The sequence below is a fragment of the Podarcis liolepis genome (genome assembly GCF_965112155.1).
Source record: "Podarcis liolepis genome assembly, chromosome: 2".
Lineage (NCBI taxonomy): Eukaryota > Metazoa > Chordata > Lepidosauria > Squamata > Lacertidae > Podarcis > Podarcis liolepis.
The window spans coordinates 70166943-70180036 of NC_139555.1; the positions used below are offsets into that span (position 1 = coordinate 70166943).

The 13094-nt window shown below is 42.3% G+C and overlaps 1 protein-coding gene across 5 annotated transcripts in view; it reads right to left on the reverse strand.

The window, feature by feature from the left end:
• Positions 1–13094, reverse strand: part of RNF123 (ring finger protein 123) — a 90708-nt gene that overhangs the window by 67080 nt on the left and 10534 nt on the right. For all 5 annotated transcript variants that reach the window (XM_083488643.1, XM_083488645.1, XM_083488644.1 and 2 more), the window contains exons 6-18: positions 10731–10785; positions 10272–10357; positions 8887–8973; positions 7496–7563; positions 6654–6785; positions 5493–5601; positions 4854–4958; positions 2984–3109; positions 2776–2868; positions 2507–2580; positions 1053–1170; positions 715–814; positions 127–188 (exon numbers count right to left, since the gene is read on the reverse strand). In XM_083488643.1, the coding sequence (XP_083344769.1) occupies positions 127–188; positions 715–814; positions 1053–1170; positions 2507–2580; positions 2776–2868; positions 2984–3109; positions 4854–4958; positions 5493–5601; positions 6654–6785; positions 7496–7563; positions 8887–8973; positions 10272–10357; positions 10731–10785 (1215 nt within the window). The remainder of the gene's footprint in view (positions 1–126; positions 189–714; positions 815–1052; positions 1171–2506; positions 2581–2775; positions 2869–2983; positions 3110–4853; positions 4959–5492; positions 5602–6653; positions 6786–7495; positions 7564–8886; positions 8974–10271; positions 10358–10730; positions 10786–13094) is intronic.

Below are 13094 nucleotides of genomic sequence, written 5' to 3' on the forward strand. Positions count from 1 at the left end.
GACTAAATCTTGTTTTATGGTGAGATGCAGGCAAGGCCCTTTGAGGATACATGACAACCTCAAAAAGCAAGCTGCTCTCCAGTGTGACTGAAATACTCTGCAGATAATATATGCAATCATCCTTACCCCACCATGGTCTTTATTGTTCAACAGCAACTTCAGTATCTGCACTTGGAGTTCCTCCACCACTAAGAATAAAAAGGACCGGAAATAATAAACACTGCGTCAGGTAGCAGCCATCACCACATTGCTACAGAGAAACTGACAGTGGCCATATTCAAGCCCTGCATAGAAACTCCCAAGAAGAAACTGACTTTCCCAAATTATTATACACATCAGTTTTGTTGAGCTACACTCCCCAAGTGGCTTTGGACAGTCTTTGGAATGACAGGAGGTAAAAACATTATCAGCGGAAAACTTAGTGCTGTTTCTAAATGAAGTTACTAGTATTGCATTTGCAAGCAGGGGTGCCAATGGCACCTGTAACACAGCACTGCCCAGCTAATATTTTATAGCATTTGTTTATTCAAATATTTCAAATGTGGGTGTCTTGGCACAAAAGGCAGTATACAAATGCGATAAATTAATTAATCGTGGCATGCAATTATTTCTCCATTCTCTGTGAAAGCTGTGCTCTAGGACTGATCAATATGGCTTCATGCCATATTCTAAATTGCCCATGAGATTTTGAACGCCACTATCCCATCCTCAGACCTTCAATGCGTTTCTTGAGCCGCTGGCATCCTCTTTCATACGCTCTCCTCCTCAGTCTCTCCTCAGCAGTCTCATCTTTTATCTCTTTACTTTCTTTGCCCTGTGTTTAAAAGAGACGAGGTTAACAGAGTTGTTAGCAGAAGCCAAAAAGGATGGACAGGAAGGGCTGCAAATGCTCATGAACAGCTAATAAGAGAATGCAGCTGTATAAAGGTGCTAAACAAATGGTCATTTACATAAGCTATTATGTGCAGAAAACACCTAGATAAAGCCAACATCTCTGCAGTTAAGCTAGGACAGCCCTTAAATCGACCAGCAGTGGGCGCCATATTCCTCACCTCTTTGTTGAAGCGGTTTGGCCACCAAGTGGTGGGAATGAGCTCCTGTAAACCAGCCTCCTCCACACGCAAAGGACTCTTGATGTAAAAAAACACAACTGACCGGAGCACATCAAATCTGCAGAGAGTTAAGGGAGTTGTGTGGTAGTTCATATAGATGCACCTGTGGGATCTATGTCACAAGCAGCATCCCTGCAATAAGTTAAGAATAACTCCACACAGGACCACGTGAAAAAAATTAGATTTCCTGAAAACAAGTCAACTCCATAGGGTACTTGGAAGCTATAATGACTGTATCGTGCAGCAAGAAGGGTATTTGGGGGGAATGAAAGAAGAGGTGAAAAACTGTGAAAGGAACGTCTGCAACTTTTTGCTTATTTTCATCAGCTTCCAATGCATGGGGACATTGAAGCAGCTATCCACCCCACTTCCCCCATGTTAGCAATCTGCTGCTGAGACCACTTTGTGTATGTTCTCAAAGCTGTTATAGAATTTGTGCTTTTATGGTCGGTCTCGAGGGATGCTACTGAGACAGAAGCCACACCCTTCCAAATAATTTGGATAATTACAAAAGGCACATGGGGAAGGGATACAAAGGAATAATGATCAGCTCATACATAGATGTTATTTAACTACTGTCAATGAACAGAGCATTTATCTAGCAGGGTAGGCCAGGTAGGTGTATAGTGTTGGAAGAGAGAATAAGTGAAAAATAATCCTCTGGGCATGCTGGCTGTTCCATGAATGCAGCCAGTCTACTTTTGGAGAACACTGGGATCAGATTTGAATATTAAGGGGAGAGACCCCAGCTCCGTGGCACAACAAACACTTGCCTGCAGAAGAATCCGGTTCAATCCCTGGCATTGCCAGTTAAAATATCAGGCAGCAGGTGATGGAAAAGACCCTCTGACAGCCACTGCTAGTCAGAGCAGGCAATACAAGAGTAGGCAAAAAAAGATGGTGGCAGTGGTGAAGTTAACAAGAAGCAGGGGTTATTTTGGCTAGTCTGGCTGCCTCTCTCTGGTCCCATGGCACAGAATATAGCCCAAGTTATCACGGCTATATGTTTCCCTGAAAGTGAAAGAAACTGAATCTGAATGTATGCAAAGAATGGTCGATACAGTAAAGTGTGATCTCAAGGACCTCAGAGTGAAGATGCAGCCATTTTGCCTTGGTCAAACCCTTCCTCTCCAATTTGTGCAGAGGCACTCCTGAGCTGCATCTGGTAGTAAGGAAATAGCAACACTAAGATATAGAAGCGACTAGGGCCTCTTAAATTTAGCTGCAGGTGTGTGCAGTCACAGGAAAAAAAGAAACCACCTCCTGTTACCGGGTGGTGCTTCTCTAGGGCCTACACATGAATCTTTTTGTCTGTCTGAGCAAGTTTGTACCATCAGGGGATTTGGATGTATGTGAAAAATATTGCGTTTTTAAAAAATAATAATAAAGGATACAGGACATTGTGAAGCAGGTACTTCCTGGATTTCTCATGCTTCAGGATAGCAATAGTGAGACGGAGGTAGTGAATCTGGATAGAGAAGAAGAAAAAAGGGAAATCAAGATAAGCTGCAGTGATATGTGAGGAAGAGCTCTTAAAACAGCATATTTAAAATGTCTTACAACATTTGCAAAGCTGTAAGCAGTCAGCCAAAGCAGCTCCCCTCTCACTGCATGAACTTTGCTCTTAAGGGTTTCTACCGGTGTTTAACAGAATAATACTCACCTGTAAGCCTAGATCAGGAACAATGGGAGAGAAGCGGTATGCCCTGAGCAGGGACATCAGCAGCTGCTTGAGGCATTCATGTACTTCATAATCCTGAGGGAGGAAAGAAACACTATCTTACTCAATAGGAAAGAAGATACTGGGTCAGGGAGTTCCTCTGGAGAAAGGAAGCTCTTTCCTTGAGAGTAAAAGCACTCCAGTAGCTCACCTCCATGAGAAGCCACATGAGATCCAACAACTGCTGTATAAGAGGGTGCGCTTCCACAGACCCTCCTCCTTCCAGGATGCTGAGTAGGAAGTTCATGAGCACATCTTCCACCAAGTACACTTTGCACTGCAGAAAAGAATTCATTAAAGCAGAAGACTTAACAGACTAGCTTTATCATGATGCTGCAGCAGAGTCAAGAACAGTGAATACTCTGTGCTGCTGCAGCTCTGAGGGGGCTCACAGCAGCCGTTTCCCTAGACTACATTGAGAACTCCAAGGACAGGTTGTCCCACATCCCAACAATGTCCCTTCACGCAGGATCCACCTTCTCATTGGTTTCCAAGAGCCACTCCCCCCCCCATAATGTTGCGATTTCTTTATTATTTATAAACTATGTTTCCATTTTTTAAAAAAATACAGTAAATTAGTTCACAGCGTACAAAATTACAGTAACAGCAATAAAAACATCAATAAATAATGGTTGGTAAAAAGAAATTCACAGTGCAAAGCTCTCTCTGAATGACACCATTTTTAGACTTCTAAAAGAAGGTAGGAATGATGCCTGCCAAAGCTCAAATGGCAGGGAGTTCCACAGGGCACAGCCTTCCACACTAGAGGCTCAGTTCATAGTAAAGGCTGGCGGAACCTCGTGGTTGTGGGGAACCACAATAAGTGCCCCATCAGAGGATCTCAGTGGCCAAGGTGGAGCGTAAGGGATCAGATAGTCCTTAAGGTATTTTGGGCCCAAATTATTTAGTGTTTTGTGAATTGACAGAAGAACCTTGAACTCTGCCCAGCAGCAAACTGGCAAAAGATGTTAATGATAATGATAATATAATAATAAATAATAAATGAAGTAGTAGTAGTAGTTGTTTATTATTTATACCGCACCCATCTGGCTGGGATCCTTTGCTTGCTGGTTAATCTACTCAAAAGGAGTGAAGTGCACAGATGCACAGGACAGACTGCAGCACTCGCTGTATGTGAGCACTGGAGTTGGAAATGCTGGTGCTCGGTGGCAGTGCACATGCTTTGCATGCAAAAGATGCCACATTCAATCCCTGGTGTCTCTAGGTAGAGATGGCACAGATTTCTGTCTTTAACGGCTGAGCAATGCTGCCCATCAGTGGGGAGCCTTTTTCATCCCGAGGGTCACATTCCACCTTGGCCAATGCTTTGTGGGCTACATACCAGCAGTGAGCACAGCCAAAGCAAGAATGGGTGTGGTCCAAGAGGATGCAGCTACTCAAATCTATTATATGCTCCCCTACATATGTGTCTATACCTTCTCAACAGAAAACTATTTCTCCCCCAGCAATTAGGCCTGACCAAAGCTTTTTTGAAACCTAATTGCTAGATAGGGATGCTAGTGATCTTTGTGGAGATGGCCGCTTGAGAGAGGATGGTTAACTCCTCCTTCCCTGGCTGCACTCTCCCCCACAGCAATCAGGCTTAAAAAGAGCCTATTTGTGCCAATGGAAGACTGCTTTCAAACTTAATTTCAGGATGGGGTGTGTATATTTGGTGGGGAGGGGATAGCAATGCATGGGGATTCTTCTGAAAATGCCCCCCAACACCACAATTAGACTTTTGTCTCCTATTGCCATCAACAGGAGACTTTTTTCAAGCCTAAAACTTGCAGAAGGATGGGGTTCGGGGAATGGGATGGCATCATGGACCACTGGTTGTCCACTCCTGATGTAAATAACTGATCTAAACATTCCAATGGTGTGACCCTCTGTTAAGTCCGAGAATTTGTTGTTAAAAACTGAATTCACCGATGAGGAGGAGAAGTTCACGCTCATCTGTAACTTTGTAAACAGTGGTGGAGGATCCTGAAATACATGAAGTAACATTGGAGGAAACTCACCATAAGGGGAGCAAAACTGTTAAAAATGTGTGCCAGGGTGATTAAAACAGTCGGTTCCCCCTGGAGTTGCCACGTGGAAGCCTCTCTTTCCACCAGCTTCCCTTCCTGAAATACATAACTCAGGGTTACACATTTTTAACAGATCCTAATTCTACAAGAGTGTTTCTTAAGCTTGAGGAAGCCCCTGGGATTCTGAGATACACCTTGGATTTGCAGAGATTGCACTAACACCATCCTAAGCCAGATTTGGCATCAGTTAGGCCAGAGGTTTTCAACCTTTTTGAGTCCATGGCTACCTTGACCAACTACATTCTTCCTGTGGTACCCCTGTGGGGGTTTTACCTGGCACCATCTTCTTCCTTTTTCTTTTAGTACCAGGGAAACCTTATTATCTGCCCAGCACAGACTAATTAGATTTACATTGTGCTCAAATTTTATCACTGCTTTGGTTTTGGTGTATTTTTATTTTTTTCTTCTTTGTAAGTCAGTTGAAGAGCTTTGGCTAAACAGCAGGTAATAAAAGCCCTCAACAAAATTTGAAAAATGAAATGAAATGCCCCTAACCTAATCAATCCAATGTGCAAACAGTTTTTGGCAAGGCAAGTCTGAGTAAACATAACACTGAAAAGATTATCTCACCGAAACATCTATTCCAGTATGAATAACATTTTTCAGGTACCCCAACAGTTTCTGTGCTTTCGCAAGATCTGCAGCTGGTTTGTCCTGTAAGGGCCGATATCCCTCCACTGGATATGTATGAAATTATTAAGGATAAAAACCCCCACAGAAGGCAATCTACCCCTCCTTCAAGGAATGATCCTAAGTCCCTAGGCTTTCCTCTGCTGCCAATCCTTGCTTTCATCCACCACACCAAGCTTCTAGAATGATTGCCACATTTATTGGTATTTCATATGCCTCCAGGTCTTGTCCCACCCTTGCAAAGCAATCTGTACCAAGCACAACATGTATTGTAAAGGAATTAAAGGGTGATCGCTGCTTTCTCATTCAGGATGTCTTTCTTATTCACACTGACCAATAATCACCTTAATGATCATTCAAGAAGGTAGTATCTGCTGCTGGAGATCCAAACTGCCTCCTGAGAGTACAGTGGTGCCTCGAAAGACGAAATTAATCCGTTCCGTGAGTCTCTTCGTCTTGCAGTTTTTTCGTCTTGCGAAGCACGGCTATTAGCGGCTTAGCAGCTATTAGCGGCTTAGCGGCTATTAACGGCTTAGCGGCTTTAAGAAAAAGGAAACAAACTCACAAGAACTCGCAAGACGTTTCGTCTTGCAAAGCAAGCCCATAGGGAAATTCGTCTTGTGGAACGACTAAAAAACCGGAAAACTCTTTCGTCTTGCGCGTTTTTCGTCTTGCGAGGCATTCGTCTTGCGAGGTACCACTGTATAACATTTCTGACATATTGACAAGAATAAGATTCAAACTTTTATTCAGGATGGCAAGAGCTTCAGCTACAGAGCTAGAGGCCCCCTGTCCAAATCTTAGAATAACTACAAGCTGGCCTCAGACAAAGCCACTCTCAGACTGTAATAAGGATAAAAAAATAATAGTAGAATAGTAGGAATCTGCATTATGGAGGCATTGTTAGGCTTACTGAGATAAAGTATGTCAAGCATGTAGTATTTATATAGCACTTCTCCTAACTATTATTATGTTACTGAGAACCAGTGGATGGCTGGCAAGGTTTAGCATAGTTGTGGCCTGAGAAGAGAATGATACTTTTTAGATGCCAACATTGCTCGGGGAAAATATTTCTACAGTTTGGCTAAATCTATTGTCAAAGGATATCGGAGAGGCCGGCTACCAAAGTTAAAAGCAACGGATTCCTTGAATGATAGGCTGATAGCAGGGAAATAGGCCATGCCAGAGCCTCGTGAGATGTTATCAAAAGCAGTCCCCAGAGACACACCATTCCTGAAAAAGAAAAGAAAGAGGGGAAGGAGACAAATCTCTAAAGTTTTGACACACCTTGCCAAGAATTCTATGCACAAAAGACTTAGTTATCTGACGTTACACAAAGGGAGAAACAGCTTAGCGGCTTGTCTTCTGTATTATGACAAGTCAATAAAAATAAAAGCAGATTCTGAATCCCAAGTGCAAAATTCTCCCATTGCTTTGCCTGAGGATCTTAGGAAATAGCTTCTTGTAGAGACACGTAGAAAAATATGAATTGTTGTTTCTGGAGCTCTGTTCAAGGTCCTGTTCAGCTTAAGAATTCCACGCAGTGACTCAAAGGGCTCTACAGAGCTTTCTGTGTTGTACAGCTCCACACAGTCATGTTAAAAACAACCACTCATGTTGATTACTGCTTGTGTAGATCTAGTTTTATTTCTCTATTCATCTTTCTTGCACCCATAATAACATTGTACCAGGAATCATTCCCTATCAGCATCTAAACTCCTGTTCAGAAGTGATGCACTCCAACTTTATGAAACAATTTAGATGCTGTAAGGCAAAGGACCTTCCTTGTTGAATGCAATTTTAGTAGAGGATTATTGAGAATGAAGTAACTATTTACCCTTTAGTGGAGCTTGGTTTAAGCTCTCAATGAATATACTTAGAAGCTGAGAGGACAGAATATAGCAGACTAGCAACATCTAGGATAGTTCTATAAGGGTGCTTACAGGCAGAAAGAAATGCTTCCCTCATCCAGGTCTATCAAGCAGCTGACAATATCTCCTGCTGCCCAAGACTGCAGAAAAAAGAAAAGGTAATTAGATGGGACTTGGGGTATGTAACCAATGTTGCTAGGATACTGTAAAAACATATAGAGATTGCTTCCAATTCAGTCAAGAAAAGCTTTACAGGTCAAGAGTTCTGCTGCCATACTGATTCATTGTTTTTACTTTCTACCCCCTTCTGTTGCATATTGCAGCATGCAGAATTCTAGTTCTATATTACAGCAGGCAAGGGATATGAGATGTACCATGTGTTTGCAAGCACCCACTCAGTAGGATGGCCACTTTCTATATCACGGATGGGATCTTTTTGGTACCGCAGGCCAGATACCCATGAGCCAACTCTGACAGGTAGGTGAGTGGGACAACCCACCTCCCAAATCATATGGCATCATGTGACATCACATGATTGACAGGAGGGTTCTCCAACCTACATCTCAAAACAGTCTGCAGGCTTGGGGACTCACAGCACAAGACATGGTGCCAGCACTGTGCTTGGCACTTTGGAAAGCTCCAAGCACAAGGCTAGCAAAGTGCTGCTTTCTCCTCTCTCATCCTCATTGGAGGCAGGGAAGAAAGAACCCTGTATCATACAGGCATCACTGCACAAGAGAGAAATCTCTATCAGAGCCAATGTCTGCATAAAGCAGTCCTCTTCCCAGTTATGGATAAAAAAATGGGGGTGCTATTCAACTAAGTCTTACTCAAAGTACTTTCAATGAAATACATGAACCTAAGTTAGAGCAGAACCATTGACATTAAAGGGCATAACAGAACTAAACATTGAATACCACCTCAAAGACAAGCAAACCCAATTTTCCCGATGCTTCCTTTGGCTGTGTGACCTGTTCCTAGGAGGGACAGATGCACGCAGCCAAACTGAGCAGGGTTTAACCATTGCTCATCAGCTGATGCGTGAGGGGTTTAACCCTGCTAGGAACAGGTACCCACAACAATGCAGTAACCTGCACTGATGTCACTGATTGACAGGTGGACATGATTGGACAGGCCAAACTCGATCTGCTGGTGGGCCAATATGCACAATGGAAGAGAAATTGGTTTTCACAATAAAATTAAATACAAAACATGAAGCTTAATAACAAATAAATTCTGACTACACCACCCAATAAGAGTCTCCAGTTCTACTGGAGACTATGAAAAGCTGGAGAGCTATTGACAGTCAGTGTTGAGATTACCAAAACAGATAGACTAATAATCTGATTCAGTGTAAAACAGATTTCTGTGTTCCTAGCTCTTGAAACAAGTGAAGTGGTTCACAGAGATACACAGACTACATGCTTAGTGCAGCAAGAAAACAATTAGGGGCAGACACTCACTTTACCATAGTTGGTTGTGGTTACATTCCATTTGCGCACTCGATTCCCATCGTAAGCATATGAATCCGGAGTGTCTCCAACTCCTTCCTATGCAACATGAAAACCAAAAGCAAACCTTTACCAAAGATCACAATTAAGATTTTGCATTCCAATAATATGCCTTCTTCAACCACTGTCACTGACATACCAAAAAGGACTGAGAAACTTGTAGGCTGGGAGAAACAGACTTGAGAGAAATAGTCATATGGGTAACATACAAGGTGTGACCCGACAGTTCGGTGAATGGTCACAGAAACTAGACGGCGAGAATATTCGAACATACAAGCCTTCAAAGTAGGCCCCCTCTGATACAATGCACCATTGACAACGTTCATAGAACTGTTGGAAACTTCTGGAGAAGTCCTCTTTTCATACTGCTTTCAGTTCCCTCGTCACAGCAGCTTGGATGTGTGAAATGTTGGAAAATCTGTGCCCTTTCAGTGCAGATTTCAGTTTTGGAAAAAGAAAGAAATCCGGTGGGGCCAGATTAGGAGAATATAGAAGGTAGGGCAGCTCAGTAACCTCAGTAATGATTTCATGTGGAATATGTAATTCTTCCGCCATCATTCGGATGGAGAAACGCCGATCCCACATCAATAACTCATGAACTGTCAGCATTTGCCACCGCTTTGCTCGTCGACGGTCTGCCAGATTGCGGGTCTTCTTCGATAGTTTGCCGCCCTTCATGGAAATGCTTAAACCACTCATACACTGTCTTTCGAGTTACAGCTTCATCTCTGTACACAATTGTGGGCATTTTGTGGGTTTCTGATGCCAATTTACCCAATTTGAAACAGAATTTCATATTGACTCTCTGCTCCATTTTCAATCACACTGCACTGCTACTAAACGCTACCGCATCAACGTAGGCCTGTCAACAAATGCCGAGACATGTGTGCATATGTTAGCTGAGATACGGACCAACGTCTCCCACGTGGCTCTGTGAATCCGGCAGTTCCTATTATCGCATACAGGAGTGATTCACCCTACTTTCCAGTCACACCTTGTAATATACCAAGCATCCATGCCCATTTCTGGTAAGTATATACACTAGTAATTAGGTCCACTACTATATCCAACTTAAGTAGAGCACGAGTTGTGAAAAGGAATTACAGGTTCCCTTTTCCAAATTTCAGTTAAAACCCCTCTACAAAACCAGATTATATAGATATTGTCAAGATTTCAGTTCCCAGCAGACCTAGCTAACATGGGGTGATGGGAATAGTAGTCTAACAAGGGGCCACAGGTAATTTCTGGGATTTCCAGCCTTGGAACTTCAGGTAAAGAGTGATGTCTAAATATAAATACAATAAGTAAGAAAATAAATAAATATGCTCTTGCATTACCTCTTGATTGAATCGGCAATTGAGAGTGCACCAACCAATTTGCATAAGGCCTTGGGATGAAATCAGCACCTCATAGATCCATTTTCCTAAAAGAAAATATAGCAGCAAATGTGTCAAATGAAAAATTCTCTGTTAAATGCTATTAACATATAAAACTAGAATAGTCCAAAGGTTTGGCAGCCAGAAGAGTTCAAAAGGATGAATTCATTCTTCCAAAACCCCTGATTGATTTGTTTAGTATCACACTACCCTACAACAAAAAGCTGTCTGGGTGGCATGTCCAGTGTCTGACATTTTCTGCAAAAACCTGAAACAAATGTGGCCCCAAAATTAAAGTCAGGAATTTGTTTAAATCTCATTGTTAATAAATTCTCATCTCAAGTTGCTGTTCACTAGCAGCACACATTATGCCACTTGGACCAGTACCATGGGTTAGTGCATATTTTTTCTAGTCCTTACCTTTATACACACAGGTAGTAGCCCTGATAGAGCCAAAGTTACTATGTCCAATTACCTGAATTGGGAAACAAAGGAGGAAGACAGTCACACACCATGATTGTGTGTTTTCCATTATCAAGGGTTTCATTACATCTTGCAAATGTGTGTGTGTTGGCGGCGGGGTAAGTAAATCAGTTAAAGAAAGTATTAGGTCACTTTCAATTAATCAAATCATAGAACTTCCACAATAGGTTGCTCTCATTTTACACCAGGATTGGGCCCACTCAAAAATCAGGACAGGAAGCAATTATGTGGGCATGCTTGTTGTTACATCTGTGTTTGGTGTAACACAGATGTAACAACAAGCATGCCCACATAATTGCTTCCTGATTCCATTTCTCCTAGACAAAACACCCAGTGCCAAAAACAGAAAACTGGCTTTGGAGAAGTCACAACCTGTGCTGACCCCATTACTGGCCCAATGAGCTGCTTGGTCAAGTTGTGGAGGGGATCAGCATGGAATAAAAGCCTGGAGCAGGCCAACTGCAGGAACCAGATGGGCTGCAGGAGAGTGTGTCCAAAGATTTGTCAGAAGCAGCAAGACCAAGAAAGAGAGTGCCAAAAGGAATGATCAAGGAGCGATCACAGATGGGACAACACACTGTTTCAGTACATAATGACTATAAAAACTGACAGCAGTGCCAACAGCCCTAAAGGCACTTCCTCTATTGTTAGGCAGCCATAGGCACTCAGCCATAGGATTGGTAGCTAGGTAGTGCATAACAACAGCCACTGGTAAGTTCAGGGCAAAGCTGGTTCTGTCCTTCCTGTCTCAGCTGAGAACTGGAACCCAGTGAGACATGTTGACAAGAAAAACGTTCAAAGCAAACCTCCACTAACCCAGTACACAAACATATCAACAGTAGAACATAGACAAGTAGAAAGTAATTCTCTAGTGGGGGTTGAGGCAGAGGGGGAGAAGGAAGACAGCAATTATCAGAAACAAACCTTTAAAGACCAATAGAAGACAACAAAGAATATGTAGGCAGTGTTTAAAACAGAACACTTAAGCTGAGTGTTAACAGGTGGGCAGCAAGATACATAGAGGCATAATAAAAGAATGAGTTGTGCAATGCAAACTACAGAGAAGTAAGAAATTTCAGACTTAAAAGCATAGGTGGGCTTATCAGAACATTTTATTTATTTGTTTATAACATGTACATCCCAACCTTCACTGCATGCTATAAGGGCTGCTTATAACAGATCAAGTTATATAAAACTATCCCAAAACATGTACATTGCTGTATCATGCCTCATTTAAAATTCAGTATACAAGTCACTTTATCTGACAGCAGTGTAAAACATACAGATTTCTGCTGTGCCTTATAGGATTGACAAAAGAGAAACATATTTACCCAACATCAAAAACCTGATTTGATGCCTACCTGATTCCAGAGGGGAGAAAGTTCCTCCACCAGGATGCCACCAGGGAGAAGATCCTATTCTGAGTCCTGGGCAACTAGAGTTCAGTTGGTGATAGCACACAACTAACAATGTGTCTCCAGCACATCTCAACTCATAGGCAGAACAGTACATGGACAGGTGCTGTTTCAGATAGCTGAGTTCCTAGCTGTTCAGGGCTTTATATATCAGTCAACATCTAGAATTGGGCTCAGTGACACATAGATAGCCAGTGCAAACGCTTCAAATTTGGTGCTATATGATCACAGGCAGTATAGCTCTTCAAAATGTCCACAGCCTCATTCTGCATTACAACTGTGCTCACAGAACTGTGTCCTACACAGAGCAGCTAGAGAACCAGATGGAGCAGGAATAAGGCACTCCACACCACTGTGGCCACCTGGGTATCAAGAAGTACCCCTAGACTACATATTTGATCCTTAAAGGAGAATGCAACTCCATCCAAAAAAGTTGTGTACCTAATTCCTGAATCTGGGAACCACCAGCAGCTCTCCCAAGAACCAAGGAACCATCTGAACTCAAAACTTAAGAAGAACCATGCTATAACAGCAACCAAAGGGAAGGTTATAATGAAGACCTGACAAGTGTTATCAAAAGGGAGAAACCCTATCAGCAACTCTAGCATAAAACACATTTTCTATTAACATCAAACCAATGGCGGCATGATAGTGGCTCTATGTTGACCACAGTTAATAAATAGGAAATATTTTCTTAAACATGCAGTCTCTCCACATATCACCTTCACTCCCTAGACAAAATTTTCCCATTAACCTCAGTTATATAGTTTGCCAGCAACATTAGCAATTAATGTTTGCCTTAAATTAGAATCTCAAACTGCAGTCTCAGATTATAGTTAAATGGTAACCTTAGTTAACCTTCATCACAGTTGACATAACTGCTGAC